We start from the raw sequence: 22676 nt of genomic DNA on the forward strand, positions 1-22676 counted from the left end.
CCTGCTGGTATTTGAAATACTGGTGGCAGAGCTTTCAGCATCACAGCAACACAAAGCTGCCACAGTATGGCAACCGACAGAGGAGTGGTGTGGTTCCCTAACTGGGAAAAAAACCTGGGCCACAGTGGTGAGAACACCAAATCTTAACCACTGGAACTCCAGCACTGACTCATTTCTTTTTAGTGTTGAATATTATTCTACTGTCTGGATGTACCCCAGTTTATTTATCCATTCACCTACTGAAGGGCATCTTAGTTGCTTCTGAGTTTTGCCAATTATGAATAAAGCTGCCATAAACATCCATGTGCAGGTTTTGTGTGGACATAAGTTTTCAACTCCTTTGGGTAAATACCAAGGAGCATGATTACTGGATCATGTGGTAAGAGTGTGTTTAGTTTTGAAGAAACCACCAAACTGTCTTTCAAAGTGGCTGCACCATTTTGTATTCCCACCAGCAAAGAATGAGAGCTCCTGTTGCTCCACATCCTTGCCCACATTTGAGTGGTCAGTGTCCTGGATTTTGGACATTCTAATAGATGTACTTGATGGCAGTGCCAGATGGGTGATAACACCGTGTGGGGCTGGTGCGATGTCTTCCGGGATACAGTACATGCTCTAAGTGAGCAACCAATCAATGGTGCTCTTTCTCCACAGTCAGGATTCATGGACCTGGGAATCAAGATGTGGAAATGGATGCAGCTCCTCTCACTGTCACCTCTACTGGCCACTTGCAAAATCGGTGCTTCCTGCTCCTGAAACTTTTTCTTCTAGAGGGTTCAGTCCCAAGGGCAAGAGTGCTTCCTTCAGAGGACACGGGATGACTTCCATAGGCTGTCAGTCGAGGCTGTTGCCTGGCCACTCTGGACTCCTCATGCCAGTGAGTCAACGGGCAAAGATGGGAGGCTGCTGTGGCTGGGGTGACCGGGCGGGCCTGACTATCGAGGGGAAGTGGGGCTGCTGCTTCCAGCGAGGGTAAGGAGGAGCATGTGTGGGATGCAGGAGAACCCAGGCACCTCTCAGTCCTCCCCAGCCCTGTGATTAAAGTCAGGGCAAAACCCTCATGATGCAGTTCAGGCAGGACTGCCGATAGCTCAGACCCATCAGGGTGAAGGTTTGGGTCTCCCAGCAGGCAGGGAATCTTGACCAGCTGAGGAGTGTGGACTGCACAGTGGAAGAAGGTCATTACAAATACCAGCTCGACCACATGACCAGCTGCAGAAGTGTCTCTTCTACTTTTGAGATGAGCATGCTTGTGTGTTTGTTAACCACACGCTTTTGTTTTCTTCTCCTCTCTTGTGTGCTCTCATATAACATAAGATGTGTGAAGAGTGGCTGCAGGACCAGGCAACACTGGGAAGTGCGAGCCAGTGGAGGAGACTAAACACGGCCTAAAGAAGGGGGAAGGGGCTGAGTGTTTTCAGGACGGTTGTGTTGTGTTAGGAGGGAAAATGACTGTGTTATGTCTTCATTTGGAAATTATGGCTTAAAGAGCATTGTAAGCAAGGCTGGTGTGCTGGAGGCCACGGTGACAGGGCAGGATGGCTGTGTGGCTTGGCTGGACCACTTTTCTCAGAATCCCCTCTCCTGCATATTCCTGGTTATGGGCATCACCAGAGACATTTCTGCATGAGATCTGGAGGCCAGAAGAGAAGCAGCAGCCACATCGCTGTTTATACTTGGAGAGTTGAGCTGGGGTCATGCGCATGGTGCTGGCACAGCTCCCCACTCCCGGAACTGCCCAGCCTCCTGGACTTGGGCCAGATGCGTGTCTACCTTTCTGACAAAGTGCACCAACTTCTCAGGCAGGACACCTGTCTCATCAGGGTTGGAGGTGGAGAGGAATGCGTGAGTGCTCGTCCATCCCGGTGTTTTCTGGCTGTATGCTCTTCCTCCCACTCACCCCTTCCCTCTGCCCATCCTGCAGACCTCAAGCTCCTGCCTCAGAGGCAAAGACAGTAGCCTCCCAGCAGCAATTGTTCAGCCAGCTCCCATGATGCCCAGGGCAGATGCCTGTAAACAAAGTCTGGAGGCATCTCTCTTCCTGCTGTTTCTCCTGCTGTGTCTCTCTGTCTCTGCCTCTCTCTCCTCTCTCCCTCTCTCTCATCTGTCTGATCTCCTGGATGGTCCTCCTTCTCAGCTGCACCCTGAGTGACCCGAAACAGAAGAGAGAGAATGAAGAAACAAGTCGTGCCCATGGCACCAGCAGTCTGGACTCCATTTGCTACACATCTTGTTGTGGCTGTGATTTGTGAGTTTCACTGGCCCTTTGAGGTGTACAAGTACTACATGAAATCTGATAAACTTTTGTTATATATGTGATTTAAATTAGCTGCTTAGGAGAATTTGATTAAATACCCTTTCATCGATACCTAAATATTTAGAAAGTTTAACTTCGTTAAATATTTAATTTGGTGTTTAAGTGTTTCATATGCAATGTTTAAATACTTAAAGAAATATCATTTGATAGATTTATAGGACTGAGAAATGGGACACTGAAAAAAGTAGAGTTCCTCAGCTATTAAAGAATTGATTAATAATATATATATTATATACACACATACACACAAGGAAAGACAAACCAAAGGAAGGTTTTAGGCAACTGCTTTGAACTTCCAAGTCAATTAAAGTGAGCACGAGCTCACAGAAGCACAAGATCAACACCGCTGTGATAAAGGGCAGGTAACAGGCAGGGACAGAGTTGAGTCTTCAGTCAAAACCTGCAAAATTACAACAACACATTACAAGCAGCAAGTGGTAGACCTAATGCTGAAGAAAATCCAGGGTGGAGAAATTCCAGAACAGCCCTGGGGAAAGGCAGAGCAACCAAGTAGGATGCCGCAGTGGGGGACCGACAATGAGACTGAGAACAAAGGAATTAAAATTTCCCTCAGTTAGAGCAAAGAAAAAGGAAAAAGAAAATCAAGACAAGCTTTGCTAACTGCGGCTGTGCATACTCAGCTAAAACCAACCATATCTTTCTGTCTGTTTTTCCCAGGAAACCAACGTCCACACCGTCAAGAAGAAAGGAGACAGCCTCACGGGGCCAAATGCAGGGGTGGGAAGGCGCCAACAGCCAGGCCCCATGCCCCTCCCCTACCTAGAACCCCAGATAGAAACCCCTGCCTTTTTCCCTTCGAGGAGGCGGATCTGAGATTCAACTCCCATCTCCTCGTCTGGCTGCCTTTTGATAATCAACCTCTTTCCTTGTCTCAAGATCGACATTTCAGTGATTGGCCCCACTGTGTGTCGGGTAAACAAACTTGCATTTCTGTTTGGTAACAACAGAGGTGTCCGAAGATTGGCCGTCTACGTAGTGGAGAAAGACAGAAACAAAGGGCGGAGGAGAATCTGAGATCTAGGCCGGAGGGTCTGTGGGTCATCTGCCATGTTTCTCTCCCCTCCCTCCACCTCTCCCCCTTCTCTTTGTTTTTTTTAAACAAAAAGAAAATATTCATTTATTACTTAGGTAATTACAAATATGTGTAATTGCTAACTGTGGCTTTTCTGAAAATACAGATGAGCCTGTCGTTGCAGAATGAAAGAACTTGCTGTGTTCCAGAAGAAAGCGTGATCGACGTGTTCACCTTCCAGAGCTGAACTTGTTTCCTTCTGTTCCTGATTGGGGTGTGTGTGTGTGTGTGTGCTCACATGTGCTGCATGTGCTTGTGTGTGCATGTATGGGGGGGTACCTGGTAGCTGCCAACCCAGCACCCAGCCTCCCCTCCATGTCTGGATTCCTGGGGTGTCACTCACATAGTAAAAGTCACCTTTTGGGGGCATCACTGTATGAGTTTTAACAAACGCAAGCAGCCGTGCAGCCAACACTGCCCTATGTGCCCCAGTGACTCCCACATGCTGCCCTCCCCACACCCTGGCCCCACACCCCGTCCGCTTTCTGTCCCGAGTTTTGTCTTATCCAGCATGTCATGTGATGGGATCCCATGGCTGGCGGCCTTTGGTCTGGTGCCTTTCCCTCATACGATGCCTCTGAGACTCAGGGGGCCGTCATCCCTATGGCGCTTGCTCCCTTCTTGCTGCTGGGCTGTACTCTGCTGTATGGCGGGGCCATGGTTTATCCACACACTGATTGAAGGGCATTTAGGTGGTTTCCTGGTTTGGGCAATTGTAAACAAATCACTATAAATATTTCCTTACAGATTTTTATGTGAGCAAGTCTTCATCTGTTTAGGGCAGTTTCTCAACCTTTTTAAAATTACTACTCCTTGAGAAGCCTCTTTAGACGTATTTTTCTTAACGGTCCTCCTCTGCCACGATGCTTTAATACCGCAGACGCACTGTGCACCTGCCTGTGCATGTTTTGAACAATGGGAAGATGTAAGTAATGCTTTTGATGAATATTTGATGCCTTTGGGAATTGCCTAGGATATAACAAACGAAAAAAAGATACAAGAATGTATAGAATCCCGATTTGGGGAAAGAAAGTTTAAGGGAAAATGTACAAATGTTAGCAGCAATTCCTGCTGGATATGAGGTATGGGTGGCCTTGGTGTTCTCGCTTTTCCTAACCGTCCCGCAGTGAGCATGGATTCAGCCATTTGCAGCCACAAGCCCCAGCAGCTCCGGCCTCCGTCCCTGCCACTCAGGCCCAGTTGGCTGCCTGACCTGTACACACTGGCGCCTGCCTCTCCTCCCCTTGTGCTCAGGCCCCTTCAAGGGCATGGCCACAGTATGGGCCCTGCTGCTGTGACCTCCTTGGGGCACTGTCATTGGCCTGTCCCTGGACTCACTGGTGTGGGGTGAAGAGGGAGAGTGCCCAGCCCTTTGGGGGCTGCCCTCCATTGGAGGTCCCAGCCCCTTCGAGCTCCCTGGTGAAATGCCTCCTTTCCTTCTCCCTAGAAATGCCCCTGCAGCCACAGCCGAGATCCCTGAAGTGCAGGGACTGGAGTCACAGCTGAGTGGCAGCCCCCGCTGGGTGCTGCGGCTCTCGCACCCTGAGAGGCGAGCCAGTTGCTGGGAGCCAGGCTGTGTCCTCAAGCTGGTCTCCTCACCAGGCAGGTCTGTAGAGAGCCGAGCACAGCACGGTGCTCCCTGTATGGTGGATAACATTGACTAAATGGGGTCACGGCTGGAGTTGTCAGCCTTGGTTCTGGAAGAAAGCCGGGGGTGACAGGGGCGATAGGGGTGATGGGGGTGGGGCAGGATGAGGACAGAGCTGCCTGGTGCTGCAGGAGGGTTTCGTGAAGCATGGAAAGAACAGACTTCAGGGTGAATGTGAATGAGACTAGACACTCGCAGAGCACATGGAGGCCGGAGGGTTTTCAATGGGGGCATACTTCGCCTATGTTTTGCAGAAACTGCTCTGACAGCAGTCTGCAGGCAAGAAGGGCTCACGCACTTTGGAGCCAGGTGCCATGCCCAGTGCTCCTTAGCATATGTCCTGCCAAACTTGGGGTTTACTGTCTGGTGGACCCTCAGCTACCAGGAGCTCTCTGTAGAGCGGCTTCCACAAGGTCAGGGCTAGCCCTTGGGGTTACCCGCAAACAGGCGGCCCGCTTCTGTGGGCCTTTGTGGGTCATGTGCATGCTCAGCTGGCGCGTTTCTGAGATGACAGTAGTCTGCATAGGGCGGCCCCACCCTGGGGTCCCCTTGTGGATCTCTGCTTTGTTGCACTTGGGTTCAGGAGCTCTTCCCTGGTTTGCTGTACACTCGGCCGGAAACCAGTCAGTTCGTGTTGAACTGACCCAACAAGAGTCAAGCCTGTCCTGCCCGAGGAGCGTTTTCTCTGTGTTTCTGCTCATAGTGGAGTCGTGAAAGCACGTGCTTGTTGAGAAGCTAAATTCCAGCACGAGGTTCCCCAGGTTGAGGTCAGTCACACATAGCCACTGACAAGCTGGAGTTCAGGGGCAAGGCTCACCCTGTCTTCTCAAGTGGCCAGGCATAGGTCCGGGAGAAGCTGCTCCCCTCAACCCAAAAGCTCTGTGTCTGCCCGCTGGCTTGGCCACCGCCAACCCCCACCCTCGGCACCCATGCCACCAACCCCACCTTACCACATGCTCCCTAACCAGCCTGCTGGGCAGCCAGATGCTCCTTTAAACGAGTCAGCAGCTGGAACTTCGGGGTTAACTCCTGATGAAGCCTTCCCCCACCCCATGCCCGCCCACCCCCATGCACCCACCACTTGGCATCCTCTAACCACACACTTCTTGGTTCTTTGTGTGGTGGCCTTGGGCTTCCTGCTCTGACAGCCCCAGACCTGCACACAGAGCTGTAGGGTATGGGTCACCTAACCCAAGGAGGTCGGCTGCACGGGGCAGGCAAGAGAAACATCTGCTGTGTGAAGGGAAGGACGTGGAGACCTGCACGGGGCAGTGACTGACACCGTCCCCTAAAGCAGGTGCACCACCCACCTCGGGTTCATCCCCAGCTCAGGGAGGGGTCTGTGGGCCAGATGGCACCCCCTGCTTATGCCATGTCCACTGGCAAGAAGTGGGTAGCTGAGGCATCGCTGTCCAGCTCCAACTTTCCAACATAGAAGAGGTCAGTGAGGACACGAGGCAGACAACCTTCCGTAGATGTTTATTCTACTTCAAGTAACAAAACCTATGAAGTTCCACGTTTTAATGTACAGTGATATACTTTGCAATATAAAATACAATTTACAGAAATTTCTATCAAGTAAAACTAAAGAAACACACTTGATTTTTACATTTGTGTATTTAAATTAGAAAAATTTGTTTTACATGTAAAAAACCTTCACATCATATTAAATGTTGGGACTTGACACCACCTTAATGTAATTTAACCTACTGACACTTGGTTTATAAACCGATCATCCCAAATTGCTACGTTCTCGTTTCATAACTTAAACATTTGTGCTAGGAAGTGAAAAATCTGTAGTGATGTACAATGGAATAATAGACTCCAAACAACAAATGAAATTCTCTAATTTTACATTTGTAAAAGTAAGTTTATGAAAATATAAAAAATTATCAAAGTGTATTTGTACAGTCAAATAAATTAGCAAGGTTTTCTCCATCTCACACTTCAGAAGTACTTGAAAAATGCATGACAAGAAGCAGTGCACTGCATGTCACAGTGAAAAGCTTTCTAGTTTGTAGTTCTTGAACTAATATCACTATTTTTCATCTCATTTTATACAAATATTGTTCCATTTTCAATGACAAACTTTAAAATTTACCACCTGACACATAGAACGGTCTGGAGCTGTGCACTTTCCCGGGACACAGGAAGAACTGCTGAGATGGTGGAGTTCCACGAACACGTTCCTGATATTCAGATCAAAGAAACCCACCCCCGCCTTTTAAAGTACGCTTAATTGGTTTATTTCCTCACTTTCTTTAGGCTGGTAAAATTTGAACTTCTTTCAATAAATTGTTATTTAAAATGCAACAATTTCTACTCTAGCAGATGTTGCTTTTAATCATGTTTTTGAAAAAAATGTATGAGGTGATAATAAAAACGGAACAAAACTAAGAAATGTGTTTTGTTTCCTGGATGAAATTTGTCATTCAAATTTATGGCAAAAGAAAAAAGCATTTGTAAGTTTTGTGTTTCTCACCATTCCAGGGACGAGCTGACATGGTTCTCCCACAGCCACAGCACACTGCCCTCTGGGAGAGCCTGTCAGACCTGGACCAACAGCTTTTGGAGCACAGAAAGACAGGAGACGTCAGCAAAGATATGGCTCTGAGCTCCACTGAAATTCCCCTAAAATTTACACTAGTCAAGTTATTGGAAAAGATAACTCTATAATCTGAAAAAGCAATATGCTTTTGTAGATACTTTCCCATTTTAGTAATTTTAAATGGAAACATTAAATGAGTTCTTAATTTTTTTAAAAAAGCATCAGAGTTGTAAAGATGTGAAATTTTGTAAGAAACCATTATACACAAAACTACAGTAATTTTTGAAGTCCAGAATATTCTATTCTGCATCTAAGTTTATAGCTATTTCAAAGACGATTTGTTGAACACATTTTATGAGCGTGGCTTTTACAGAGGCTGCTGCCTGCTGCGACACACAGGCAAGGACGAGGGAGCCCAGGCCCCTGTCGCAGCCCCCTCACCGGCCTAGGTCTGGGCGGTGGGGTCGGCCCGCGGGGCCTCGGCCTTCAGGTCCCGAGTGCTCTCCTTGCTTTTGCTGCGGTCCTTGCGGTCTCGGCCCCGCTCACGCTCACGGGCCTTTTCGCGGTCCCGGTCTCTGCTGCGAGACCGCTCGCGCTCCCGGTCCCGTCTCCGGTCCCGCTCCCGGTCCCGGTTCCTGCTGCGCTCCCGGCTGCGATCAGACTCCCGCTCCCGGTCCCTGTTGGCACTCCGCTCCCGGCCACAGTCCTTGTCTCGGTGTCTGTCCCACTCGCGGCCCCTCTCCCACTCACGTTCCCGGCTCCAGTTCCGGCTGCGCTCTCGGTCCCAGGGCTTCCCATGCTCCCGCTCCCGCCGGCGGTCTTCGAAGGCCCGGCCCTGCCGAGTCTCTGGCAGCTGAGCTTCAGGCTCATCCAGCGGTTTGTCTTTGGGCCCAGCTTCAAATCGCTCCCTCTGCCTCCCTTCAAAAGTCTGGTTTCTGTATTCGAGGCCTTTGCCCTCTCGGAAGTCAGAGGACGCCCACTGAGCATCAGCCTCGGGGCCCTGCCCAGGCCCACCAGAGGGCAGGGAGGAGGGTGGGCCGGCCTCGTCCCACCTGTCCTTCCTGTGCTGTGGCGGGTGGCTCGGGAGCTCCAGCAGGGGCCGGGGAGCAGGCTTCATCCCCTGTGCAGACTGGCCCTGGAAGTGGAAGCGGGAGGGTGCAGGGTCATTTTTTTCAGGAAAAGGCGCAGAGCCCCTTGGTCCACTAAACTGAAGGGGTGCTGGCGCCCTTTGGTTTGCAAATCTCGGTGGTGAATTGACCCTTTGTTCCTCAAACTGCTGAGGCTGAATCCCCCTGGGCCCTGGCATGAAATTCGGTGCTTGGCCTCTGGGTCCTTCAAACTGATTGGGATGAGGACCCCGGGCAGTTTCAAACTGACTAGGATGTGGCCCCCTTGGGCCAACAAAATGGCCAGGGGGTGGTCCTCTCTGACTTCCAAACTGAGAGGGAGGAGGTCCTCCCCGGGGTCCTTTAAACTGAGACAGCAGAGGCCTTCTTTGGCCTCCAAATTGGAAAGGTGCTGGGCCTCTATTTCCCATGAACTGGGCTTGTTCTGGTCCTTCAAACTGCGCAGGAGGGCCAGCCATCTCATTGTACGGGGCATCTTGGAATTCCCTTTTTTCCCCATGGGGATCCTTGCGTTCTTCGAATTGGGGTGGTGCTGCTCCTCTGGGCCCACCAAGGTGAGAGGGGGAGGGCCCCCTGCTGTCCCCGTAGGGAGGTGGCCCATGTGGCCCTGAGAATAGGGAAGGAATAGGCCCCTTCTGGGCCCCGAATCTGGCTGGCGGTGGCCCTCGCGGCCCATCGTTGTTAGAAATGATATTCTCTTCTGAAAACGGAGGGACTGGTCCCCTTGGTCCTGGGAAATTTGGGCCATGAAGCCCTGACATTCCAAAAGTGCGTGGTGTGGGCTCACGCTGGCCCTGAAACTGGGGCGGAGGGGCCCCTCCTTTCTGTCCAGGTGTGGGGAATGTGGTGGTCCCATCGCCAGGTCTGGACTGTGGCTCTCTGTCTCCTTCAGTTTCAACTGCCAGATGGTCACTTTTTTCAGGAAACTGAGCATTTCTTGGATCCTCATACGGGGACGAACCAAGGGATTTTTGCTGAGATGTAAATACTGCACTTGAGAAAGGATCCCTTCCTCCAGGAGAACTAAAATTCTGCCCCTCGTTCTGCACAGGGAGGTTAGGCTGCAAGGAGGTGCTCGGGGGCGTGGGCAGCAGCACCTTCCGGGCAGGTCTGGACATGCCCTCCCCACCTGCCGTGGGGTGAGTGCTCTCCACGGGCTGCTGGCCTGGGCTTTCTGAGGACTCACGCTGGGGGCCGTCCTGCTTGGTCAGGAGGGGAGCCTCTTCACCTGGAGGCCACAGCGGAGCAGCCAACTCCTTTTCTTCCTGAGCCGGCACAGGACCCTGGCCGGCAGCGGGCCCTCCGGGCGCGTCTCTCATTGGTGGGGCGCTGCGTGCACTGCTGGCTGGGGGCTTTGAGCCCGGCTCACTCTCGCTGCTCTCGGCAGCTAATCGCCGGGCCTGCCGGGGGTCGCGACTCTGTCTTGGGTCAGAGCTTGGGCCCGCTCCCTGACTGGTGGCAGGGAGCACAGCTGACTTGCCTGTAGCCTGCGGCTCCTGCGGGAACAGCTCGGCCTTGGGCAGCGAGGACTTTGGAGGCGGCGACATCAGCGCGTCTGACACGGAGAAGTGAGCCATGGAGACCCCGACGGCGGCCCTTTGCTGTCGAAGAGCTTCTTCTTGCTCTTCGACTTGTCTCTTCTGCTCCTCGATCTGTTTATTCAGCTCTTCTATCATTTTTTGTTGCTCAACCAAGGAGGGAGTTGAGACGTCGGCAGCATACTCAGCAGGCCTCTCTGTTGAGCTGCCTTTCACGTCTGCACACATTCTATTGGGCAGGTCGTCAATCGTCACTTTGGCTTCTTCTAAGATCGTCTCGTCCTCCGGGTCGTATGCCACCTCCTCCCGCTCGGCGGCCTCAGGGGCCCTTTCCCCGTCAGGGCGTCTCCCTCGCTGGCTGGCCTGAGTGTCAAAGGCTCGCTCAGGTCCATACTCCTCTTCAGGGTCATACGGTCTGTCATCTTCCTCTTCCTCCAGAGCTTTCTCCTTTGAGAACTGACCAAACTGCTGGACGATTGGATCTAGTAAAGGCGCTGCCGGCAGCCCGCCCTCAGCCTTGGCCCTGGAGTCGTGGTGGGAGGCTGAGGCGGGCTCCACAGGCTCTTTGGTGGGAGGGTCAAATGATTTCTTCTTTCCAAAGAGAGTCTGCAGGATATGTTCTAGGGGCGAAGCTGTTTTCGGAGCAGAGGAAGTGACAGAGGAAGCGGCTGCTGTAACCGTCGCTGGTGCGGGTGACACCGTGACGGTGTTCGTGGCTCCTGGTTTGAGGGATGACAGTATTTTTAACACCGATGATGAAGTTGGTGCAACTGGTGGTTCTGGCAGCGGGGGCGGGGGTGGAGGTGAGCCCGGGGGTGTGGTGCTGACAGCCGTCTCCCCAGGGCAGAGCTGATACTTGGGGGGCTTCTTCTCAGACGGCGGTGCTGGAGGCATTTTGGGATAGGCTGAAACATCCATTTCTTCCTGTGCCTGCAGTCTGGTCCGCTTCTCCTCTGTCTTGTCTAATTCTCCAGCATTTGAAGGACGTTTTATTTTTTGACAGATTACTAACCCAAGGATTATGTTTGGACGTGGTGACTCAAGACCTGAAAAACAAAGTATTTGTGCAAATTTTAGAATCTAAATTCAGCTTTTGTCCTTCAGAGTTAAACTTTATTAAGTGTGGTAGTGGGGAATGTTTTAATAGGTAGAAGGAAGAAATTCTGAGGCAAAATAAAACCAAATGTTTGAAGAGCTTATTGTAAAAGGCCCACCCAGCCCGACATGGGCCTTCTGACAGGAGCAGCTAACCCGAGTCCCAAACCACAGAACCAAGGGCTCAGTTCACAAGTAAACTCATCCCAATTGCCGGCATTTATGTTACAGATTTAAAAATTACATACGATGCTAAAGCAGGAGTGTGGGAGGAGGTGGGGAAGGCCTGATGTGAATGCTTAATGTCACTAGCCCACAGGAACGGAGGCGTGTGGACCAGGATGCTTTTTAAGCAACATCTCCAGCTGCGCTCTCTATTCGCCTCTTGCTACATACACATCAGGAGGCACAACCTTTCTGTCCTTAACTTAGGAGTTGCAATACATAAATTAAGCCAAATATACTAATATTAAAAGTTCAATTAGAAATCAATTCTATAACTCAATTATAGTGATCAATACAGCACACACCATTAGGTACATTCACAAGTGATTGGTGTCAAAATCACAATTAATGAAAAAAACGAAGCTGACTGAAATGGCTAAAATAATGTTCTTTTAAGTTTAGAAAAAGCTTCAATGAGCATTAACTTATCAGGAGCTACCTAATGCTCAAGTCTTTGTAAACACGGGACCCGGCGCTTAAATAAAGTGCAGAGGTGATCAGAAAACTGGCCGCAGAGAGCAGACCCCGTGGAAGACACCCTGGGAGCTCAGGGCACAGCAGAGCTCTTAAAAGCAATGATTTACTACAAAAGGATTATTCCAAACATGCTACACTGTGGCACAAGATATCAGGGATGCTAACACTTCAGTAATGACCCCCACCCCCACACTCATAATAAATTCAGAATACCAAAGGGAAGCAAAAAATCTAAGTCACAAAACAGCAATTTAGGGAGAAATGATATACAAACTTTGTCTCAATAGCAGGAGGTATTTAAAATTAAGCAAATTCAATTTATAGATATTTTTAACATTACTATGGTAAAGATATTCAAGCCGCATGATTCTTTTACTTCCTAAAAAAGAAAATCAGTACTTTTTTTCCTACTCTTTTTGTGATTTTAAAGATGATTACAAGTCACTTCAAATAAGCTGTTTTTGGACATCATTATTTAATTCTAAAACATCTGTTAATCTTCCTAAATTCCAGTGGAGACGGGTCAACAGGCTGACACACAAGGGTGGTGGACATCCCAGCCGCCCCTGAGGAGGACCAGGCACGCACTGAGTTAGGGTGAGCCAGCACACACTTGGGTGACAGGGACTGCTACCCTCCCTCCCAACTGTGTCCTTCACAGGCTGGTAGGCAAGAGCTGAGATGCCCAGTGAAGACAGCCATCCCAGGCCCTCACCACCACCTTCCTTAGAGAAATGCCTTCCAAAGTCCTCTCCCTGCCCTTGTGATACGCAGCTGTGTATCAGGGAGAGGAGGGAACAGAGACGGGACAGTTAGGCAGGCTACACTAAGTATCCCACCCAGCTGACTCTGCTCAGCAGATGTGAAGGGTAATCTATCAGGTTCACTTTCTAATTAACATGAATTAAGGATATTCTAACTTAAAACAGTACTTCCTTCACTATAATAGCTATTTACTGAGTACTTTATAACCTATTCAAATCCAGTTTTGGGGTATGATGAATTGGCTCTTACAGCCTTTCTGGACCAAATGTATGTCGACAGTGGTCCCAGAGCTTGCAGAACAGGTTTCCGTGCTGAGCACTCTCGGGGCACACAGCCACAGCTGAAGCTGGGGGACAGCTCTGAGCCTCCCTCTCCCTGAGCGCCTGACACCAGGAGCAGAGGAAAAGAATGTGCTTGCCACGTGGTGGGTGTGAGCCAGGGCTGGGGGGCCATAGCATGGAGAAGCCCACTCGAGCAGCCAGGACCCACGTCTTGTCCTCAATGCAGAGGGACTATACCACCCCATAAGGAAAAGCTCCACTTCTAAAGTGCCAACACTACAGCTTGTGGCACGAACCAAGCTTCAGGTCACTACACCGTGTGTGTGAGGGGTAAATCGTCATGGCAGACCCGGGAAAACATGGTCTCTGGTCTTGTGATGTGCACCACTCCAATGAACACTTTCAATGGCTTAATGTGCTTACCAAAGGAAATCGTCAGTATATCCCAGCCTTGGCAAGAGCCTTCAGATTTTAACCTTTGTTGTCATACTCATCACAGGTAAGGTCATGCTTAAATTACTTAATCTTTACGTCTGTTTTGAAAACTGCAAGCTGTCTGGAGACTGGCATCTAATTAAGCAGCTGGTATTTTTAAATGCTTCAATTCTCGCCCACCTCACCTGAACACACTCCTAAGTGTCTAATCAAGCTCCAGAGCCAGCTCAGTGTTAGTTCTAAATTTCCCCACTAATCTCCAAGATTTTAAATTTAAATTGGGCTGTCTCAAAATGTGTACCCCTATCTTGAAGCAGTCAAACCTTATCATCTGATTTATATGTTCTTGTTATGGTTGCATGAACATTTGAAATGTAACTAGCATCTTGGAAAGAACTTATATTCATGGAAGAAACAATAAAATTCACACTGATCTATCTTGGGCCTTGGAAGCAATCTCTCCTGAGATGAGAATACGCCCCAAATTGGATCCTGCTCTGCACCGCGTAAGGTGGATGTCTCACAAGGCGACCACTGACAGGAGATGATGAGGTATTCACATCTGGGGAGCAGCAGAGGGCCACCTTTCCTTCCCAGGCTCCCACTCCTGGCCTGGGGCTCTCCAGGCTCACCCACTTGGGAGCCTTACCCTGGGGAGAGGACCGGGTGCCCTAAGAAGGTGCAGCAGCAGTGACCATGCTGGCTCCAGCCTAGGCACAGGGATGCTTCTCTGGTTTTGCAAAATCGCTTTTTTCCATTATTAGGAGGAGGCATGCCTACTTACCCACCTCCCTTCTGCGGGTTGTTGTGAGGTTTATAACTCATAAAGCAGATGAAAACAAGCAACTAGACAGGTGGGATATGGAAATGCCAGCTGCAGCTAAATGTGCCACCCTCCACTTCCACACAAGGAGTGTCCATCAGACTAAGAAGGGTGGTGGCACTACTGGTCTGCCCTGCCTCCAAAACACGAGAGCCAATGTCTGTCTTCAGAATGCATCGTGTGGAAGAGAACAAGCCTTTCTAGCTGCATGCAGGCATCCTCTGAGTTCTCACAGTAGAAGGGTCTAGCCTCAGCCCCAGTGGTTAGAATGAGACCACCCATAGAGAAAAAGTGGACAAACCCAGGGACAAGGGGACATCTGAAAAGATGTGTGCCAATTGGTTTCCTGAGACAAGACCAAAGTCAGGATCCGTATATCCAGGTGTGTCAGCAACAGAGATGTGAGGGCAGTGAAGTGGCCGGGAAGCAGTCCTCTGGGGCCTCCCTGATGCACCTCAAACTTGGCATATTGCAGGATAAAGTTTAGTTCTAATAAATAAGCCATCTGAAAGCTGACTCCTTAACTCTAAAACTATTAAAATGATGCTTCTACCCCTAAATCTATCTGGTATGCTCCGTTATTATTTAAAATCAAAACCCTCAGACCCTCTTATGGTCTGAGTCCGCCAAAATTTTCACACCTGCTGGAACAGAAACTGTGCGGGAGTTAACAGGCAGTAGTGCTTAAGTATGACTTGGCTAGAAAGAACCTTGGCAAACACAGGGGAAAGAGTGTCCTCCCCCTCCACCACACACACCCACTCACACACAGACACACACAACTCTCCCTCTTTCCAACTTTGAATCCCTAAGACCTGTGCGAAGCCGGCGCCAGCACGTGTTTCAGGTAAAAGGAGAGCGTTGTCCATCTTCATCCAGGTGCCCCCAGAGCAGTGCCAGCCTGCACGCCCTCAGCTGGGCTGCACTCCCAGAGGTATGTCACGTTGGCTCGTGAAAAGCAAAGGTGGAGACTTTTGTCCTCCATCTCACTGGATCTGTGATAGGTACCAAGAGCTACCAAACGGTTCAAATTCAAACAAACAATGACCAGTTTCCATGAAATATTTTTATTGATATTGAAGAAGAGCAGTACATTCCATTCGATACTATATGCGACTTTGATTACAATATCTACGCACAGCTATTGATACATATGTACATGAAAATTGAAGAAATGCTTACCTGACAATATTTCAAGTCACAGAATTTTTCACCTAATTTAGAAAGCAGTTAAAGTGAATACCGAAAAGACGACTATGGATGACTTTCCATTTGAACTGTGAAAGTTCAGAGACTATCTGAGAAACGGCCCTCTCCATCAGAACCCCTAAGAAGGTAGAGTTCCTGCCCTCTGCGTATTCTGTGCCTGTCTTAGAAACCCACTGTCACTCCACAGGCCTTCTGAACGGAAAACCCGAGCCCTACTGACTGACTCGGGAGTGACGGGTGCCCGGGCCTAGGTCCAGTGCCGTTGGGGTCACACAGGGAAGCACAGAAGATGAGTGTCCAGTCTGACTGGTCTTCCTTCCATGAATAAGGCCCCAAGACGTGTAGACCATCTGAGCCCGAGTCCCCAGCGGTGAAGCCCCATCCGTGTAAGCACCATCGAGCTGGGCTAACATCCAAAGTGGAAAAGACGGTCAGCTGGACTCGAGACTCAGGCTTTCCAGCTGTCCTCTGAAATAACGCTGCCAAGTTATTAAAAAATGCCACTGTGTGACAGAACAAGATAACCTGGCATTTCTGTGCACAAATGATAAAAATATGCAAGGACAAAAATGTCCCGAGAAACAGCCCACTCTGGACATGTTCTGAATGCTGTGTGGGAACCCGGTGTGTGGAAACCATTTCCCCTGTTTACTGTTGATAGAGCATAGCTGAGATAACAACAGGGCACTGACCCAGGGGCAGGCCACTGCAGGCTTGACCGGGTGAGGACGTGGTCTAAGCACACTTGCTTCTCAAGTGTGAACAGCAAGAGCTGGAGGAGAACACTATGTCATCAAAATCTCCTGGTTCCTAAGGTCAGAAGCTGAGGGACACCTGTAATTTTCTATAGGTATGAAATGGATTTCAAGCTGAGATTACGTGTACGAGATGGTCACTCTAGCCTGTAACAACCGCTCGACCTCCAACAGAACCTCCTACATACCCTCTCACAGCAGAGGACTCCATCTGCTCACGTATCAGTCCCTTTACACAGACTGGCAGCTCCCCAAAGCTGGAGCTCCATGTCCCACCCAAGGCCTGTGCTTTGTGCACCGCACAGAGAACTGACGGGCAAAAAGGCCTTGGGACAGAGAGCAAGGTGTTGGAATGGAGACAGGACCAGGTGCAAACCCTGGCTTGGCCACTTACTGGATGTGTGACCTCGGGTGAGGGACGGCAGTGGGCAGTGCAGGTCACTCCCTTGGAGAACAGGGGTAAATGCTCCCTCCTGCAGGACTGCGGTGGGAGCCATGGACGCTCCTGTCAGGCTGTGGGGCACTGGCCATGTCCTGCTGGCCGCTCTGCTGAGGGACACCATTGCTACCCTCAGATTGGGTCTGTGCCTTTGAAGGATGCTGTGCAGAGACTAACTCCATGAGGACAAGGACCACCACCAAGACGGGAAAACCATTTCCATGCCCAGCCTTCCAAACACATGCACACACACGTGACATACACAAGCGACACACACATCACAAAACCAGGACACACGCCCAGCCTTCCACACACACACCATGAAACCAGGACACACAAGCATCTGTAACTAGAGAACGCCAAGCCTCACGATGAGTACTTGAGGCAGGGTAGGTGGATTAACCTGCCTGGGATCAAGTTTGTTGGCTCACGTGGAGTATATAAAACATACATAGATATTAATGTCAAGCAATGGTATCAGGAGGATAGAAAAGATAATACACTAATTAAACAGGCTTAGATTTAGAAGAAGATCTTAAATTTTAAAAAAAATCTTTAAAAGCTTACTGGCAAAATTTCATTCGTTACTACATTTCTAAAACCCTTTCTACTATTTTAACAAAACACTTTTGCTCTTTTCTGTGGATGAAAATCTGTGGGTCTTTTGGGTGTCCCCTTCGGGCAGCGTCAGAGCCTCAGGAATGTGGGTGGATGAGTGTGAGGTCCACTCCGTGGTCACCAAGTGCGTCTGGGTGGTCAGCGCCCATCAGACTTAGCAGATAAGGCAAGCACCCCTGCCCAGACCAGCCCTCTCCTCTCCTCCTGCCACTTGAGCTGTCACCCAGGACTGTACCCACGTGACCCAACTCCCGCTGCGGCTCCAATGAAAGGTCTCCTCTGGTGGCTTCCCTTGACTGACCCCGCCTGTCCAATGCAGGGAACCAGTCCCTGCCTAATCGTGAACCTAAACTCCTTCCATCCTCGTCACAGCAGGGCCTGTCATGGTACCCCGGGGCCCGTTCAACACACCTTATGACCCTGCTCCTCTGCCAAGATGCCAACTGGGATGGTCTCAGGGAAGCTCACACTGCTGAGTTTGCAGACGGAGTGGCAAGAGGAGCTCAAAGACGGATGAACTAGTGCTTTAATTCTGTTTAAAAGAGGCGGCTCAGAATTTTCTAACTTGCGTTTCTGTTATCAAAAAGTGCTTTAGCACTGAGAGGAAGATGTCTGTGTTAGTGGGAATCATGTGCTTACACTAGATCCTGCTCACAAGCTTCTACACGTGTGACTGACTGGAGGTTCTTCAAGGGCACCTGAGAAGTCAGCTTCTTCATCTTCACCTCAGGAACACAGGACGTGTCTCCCTCCACGGTCGTTCAGGGAGCTGGCCCATGTGCTTCACACAGCTGCTCACCAAGAACCTCTGAGACTCTTTCTGCCACCCATCAGGTGGTCTTTCCTCACCCCAAGGGGTGTGAGATGATACCCTGAAGTACTTGGCTTTTCAAATGTATCTGGTATTAAGATAATTTAGTGTATCAAGCCAGTATATATTTAACCCTGCAATTATTGACATCAACCAATACCTTTGTGGGTGCAATTCTAAAAACTGGCACAAGCTGAGCCCACCTCAAGTACTAAAAACGTGCACCAGTCAGGACGTGAGAGCGTGCTTGTGGGTGGTGGGCTCTAGCCCTAAGCAGGGCCAGGCAGAGCAGAAGCCCTATAGGATCCTAGCTGGTTTAGGTGTGGTGGGGGGTCAGCACGTGGCTGTGGCAGGAGCATTTGCCAAGGCTGGTGCCGGGAGCCAAGGACACGTAGGTGTCAGGGTCTAGGCAGCACAGCGACGGCTCAGGGCGTTCAGCCACTGCCTCCAGAACAATAAGGCACTTCAGCATTCAGCACACTTGGACACCACAGCTTTCAGGTAGGATCAATCCTGTGGGGACTGCATGGCCAAGGAGGGGCTTCCATCTAGGCACCTTTCGCCAACTGCGTAACTTAAGTCACATCAGCTTCTTCTCTGGGGCTAAGAAAGGGCAGGGGCCTCACAGACCACTGCCCTCGCAATCCCCCTCAAACCCTGGACAAGTCTGAACTCTCTCTTTAGGTTAATTTTAGGTAATCCTTTAAAAGCAGCACTTCCTAGGAAGGAGGAAACACAAAGCAGTTTGCTAAAGATAAAAGAACTTAATAAAATTTGAGCAGTAGATCTGAAAGCAATTATTTCTAGAAATATTTTTCTATTTTACACTATCTTTTGTAGTTCCTAGAAATTAATCCCTGTTAGAGGAAAGAAGCCTCTGACTAATCTTTGTTCATTCCTGAGCTGAGGATTAAGAATAAAAATCCCATCTGAGTGAAGACTGTGAGCGACAAGCCAATAGGCAGTATTACCTTTTCTTCCAGCTCTTCTCCGGGTTCCTGGGCATTTGAACATTCCACTGACCTGAGGCCGTGACAAGCTGGTTGGACGCTGGGTTTTTCTCTCTTCATAAAACTTTTCTAAGACAATTTATGTCAATGATAAGGGTACTCCTAGTGTCACCCTCCAATATCCCATAAGCTGAGTTCTATAGCTAAATGTTGCTTCATCCAGACTGCTAATTCCTGGTCCTAGAAGTCACAAGTTGGCCAAGCAGCAGATGTGCCTGTGACAAACTCAGCAGGACTCAGCGTTGGTGGGAAGGGGACGTGTGGGATCAGACGTACCTCAGTACCACCCAGTAAGTGGGCGCTTACCTGGTCCCTCAAAGGGCAAGAGTTTGGATGGAACGGGGTCCTTCGCACTCAGTGGGATCAGATAGAGGTCCTTGACGTGCCTGCTGTTATTAGCTACAACGCCGAAGCGGCCACGGCTGCTAAAATAGGAGTAGAGAGAGATATAGGCCACCTCCTCTTCCTCTGTTGCGGGGTGAAAGCGGATCAGACACAGCTCCTACAACAGAAACCAGGACAGAGAGCATTGACCTGCGGCTACTCTAGAAGGCATCTGCTGTCATTTTGTATTTAAACCACAAATGCAATCTGAAATGAGAGAAACGAGCAATTCTCTGATTCTGATTTTCACAGTCTTATGGTCCAACATGTTAAATCAATGACGTGGGAAAGAGAATCAGGCTCAAGTATCAGATTGCTGGATTCAGATCTTGGTTTCAGAAGGACTCTTTAATACTTCTCTACTCACAGCCCCAGTGTCCTCAAAACAGTGCCCATCTCACGGAGCCCTCGTCCCGACAAGGTGACCCACGTGCAATGCTAGCTTAGTGCTGTGTCTGGTACAGAGTAAGCTTTCACTACCTGTGACAACTGCAGTCACAATCAACTGGCTGTGTGAGCTACCAAAGCCAGAAACGGAAGGGCTAACCCAGACAAGAGGTCCACACCCTTCTGTGAGCCCAATAAAGACTTAAAGCCCCTTCCCAAGGGGCACAGTGCCTCCAAACACAGCGCAGCTCCACCTCAGGGTTCAAAGAGACCGAGCCCGGCAAAAGCCCAGGCCACACACCCCAGCCAGACCAGCTCCCGGTCCCACCCCTACTTCAATCACAAAACACTAAGGAAACAAGGTGTCTACACTTCTTACGAACACTGAACTGCATATATATTATTAAAATAGGAACAAAACTTGCATCACGGCATTACCCAGACACACTCTCCCAGTTATCCAGCCATAACTTAAACATGCACCTGGAAATATCTAACTACAGGCTGACATTTCTAGTATTAACTCATCAAGATGAGAAGTGAAAGAAAGAGCTGTGTTTAAACAAACACCTTCTTCCACAGGAGCAGAGACGAGACTGGGAGCAGGTACCTTAGACACGGAAGACTTGAGTTTGCCGACATAATCCCAGACTGTCCTGGGTGCAATCCTTCCACCGATGTGAATCGTGTCCGGCAGGTCCTAAACAAAACGCACCTTGCATAAATGACTGGTAAAACCGTAGCATTCACAAAAACTGACATAGTAATTTCAAAGCACCAACTACTCGAGATTCAGGAAAACCATAACTACTCCAAAGAAAACGGTAGTAACAGCGTTGCGTGCTGCTGGGTCCCCTCACAACCAGGGTTATGAGTAGCAAACCCAAGGAGGGCAGGACAAAAACCTTCTCCAAACAGAATTACGTTTGAAAACACGTTTACGTTCCCTTTCATGAACACATACGCACAGTAATAACTCAAATGCTGGTCAGAAATGCCTAACTCACTACTCTTTGCTAGTGCTGCTTTCATTAACTTTGAAAGCTACAGGAACTATCGTGTGTGTCACTCCACACCCATGGCTGGGTGCATGCACACTCTGGGTGAATGCCCCAGCTGAACAGGGGGAGGGGGGAATGAATCAGCTTTTTTATAAAAGCTGGAATGCCCGATTTCTCATTCAAATTTCCGCCACTGTCCAAACTGCTTCACCCGCTGACTCATCGCAGCAATCTCTATTTTGCCGTCAGAGATGCTTACACATCCAGACGCTCAACGGGAAGACTGTCAGACATCTGACTCCAGCATGTGATGAGCACTCCTGTGAAAGACATGCGCGTGCACACACACAGACACACTACATTCTCTCGGTTCTAACCTCACTGAGATAATCAAAACATCCAGAGACAGGATATGCCTTAGTGACAAATTTCGCTACACTCTGCATGTTAATAAATCCTTTCCAAATGGTGCTGAGTCGAGACAAAAAGAGGGTTGTATCTCCTTCTGGAGGGGAACGTGACTCTGAGATGCTGTAAAACAAAACCATAGAAAATAAGTAAATCTCTCTGCACAAAGAATTTCCAAAGTTTGAAGATTCTATATATTTATAAAAGCAAAAGTGAATTCCTGCCAATTTTGGTAGCTTATTTTTCCAAGTTAACTTCTTTAATCATAATGATATAGACAGACATTCCAGTCAAAGAAAAATAAACTGAACAGGAACGAGGCAGATGAGTATAAATGTAAATTTCAGTTTCAAGATTTGTACTTGTAAAATGATAATTAGGCATCCTAAAACTGGGCCTTTAGAAAACGCCCTATAAAATATTATAGAGTAAAGTCGTATTTCTGGATAGATTTTGGAGCTGCACCATTCCATCACTCATGACTACTCCTTCTGTTAATCTAAAGGAAAGGAGAGGTGCTGGGCTCCTTCAGACCACATGTGGAAGCCGCACCTGATGCCTGGTGAGGGTGGGACCGACAGGAGGTATCTGGGCTCGGGGGACGAGGACGGCTTGGCTAGTATGGACTTGGGCACCGTCACAGAGGTTGCCGCAGGCTTCAGGACGTCTTGTCGAGGTTCCACCGGGTGGGTGCTGTCCAGGTGGGCTGCTGTGGGGACTGCGACTGTGCATGACCCGCTTGGTGCAGTCCTGGGGTCTCGACCGGACACAGTGACCGTGGTGAGCACCCCACCCCCACTGGAGGCTGGGCAGGAGGAGTGGCCTTCCAGGGTGGAGGGCTCAGGGTGGCCATCTCCTGGAGGCACAGGGCAATACTTTCTCTCCAGGTGTGCATGAGACGCACTCTCCAGGTCGGGTTCAGAGGCATTTTCAGGCAGAGTGTCTGGCATCACTTCATCAGCTGAGCTGAGAACCAGGTCGGAGGGAGAAGCGTCACACTTGGATTTTGACTCTTCCTTCTTAGCAGAAGCTGACAACTTTTGTTTTTTCGGAGCTGGTTCGTCTTCTGATGATGGAACCTGACCTGAAAAATTTAAGGAAGGCCTTCGTGAGAGAGTCGAGACATTCAAGGGCACAGCTTGCCCACAAGTAGATAATTTCTTGCAAGAATAAAGAAATCAACCCTGTAAAAGTACAGCTAACTTCAACAACTTCAGAAAACCACCCAAGCCTTCTAATTTCTTAAACTTGGGCCAAATACAATTGCCATTAGAAGTATGAA

At 49.4% G+C, this 22676-nt stretch overlaps 1 protein-coding gene across 7 annotated transcripts in view; it reads right to left on the reverse strand.

Annotated features, from left to right (window-relative positions):
- Window positions 1-6522: 6522 nt before the first annotated feature.
- The window catches only part of DIDO1 (death inducer-obliterator 1), a 57624-nt gene continuing 41470 nt past the window's right edge, over window positions 6523-22676 (reverse strand). For all 7 annotated transcript variants that reach the window (XM_070486248.1, XM_070486246.1, XM_070486243.1 and 4 more), the window contains 5 exons: window positions 21947-22478; window positions 21364-21517; window positions 20596-20685; window positions 19521-19716; window positions 6523-11317 (listed from right to left, as the gene is read on the reverse strand). In XM_070486248.1, the coding sequence (XP_070342349.1) occupies window positions 8052-11317; window positions 19521-19716; window positions 20596-20685; window positions 21364-21517; window positions 21947-22478 (4238 nt within the window). In that variant the 3' untranslated portion in view covers window positions 6523-8051. The remainder of the gene's footprint in view (window positions 11318-19520; window positions 19717-20595; window positions 20686-21363; window positions 21518-21946; window positions 22479-22676) is intronic.

This window comes from Equus asinus, chromosome 15, assembly GCF_041296235.1.
Source record: "Equus asinus isolate D_3611 breed Donkey chromosome 15, EquAss-T2T_v2, whole genome shotgun sequence".
Lineage (NCBI taxonomy): Eukaryota > Metazoa > Chordata > Mammalia > Perissodactyla > Equidae > Equus > Equus asinus.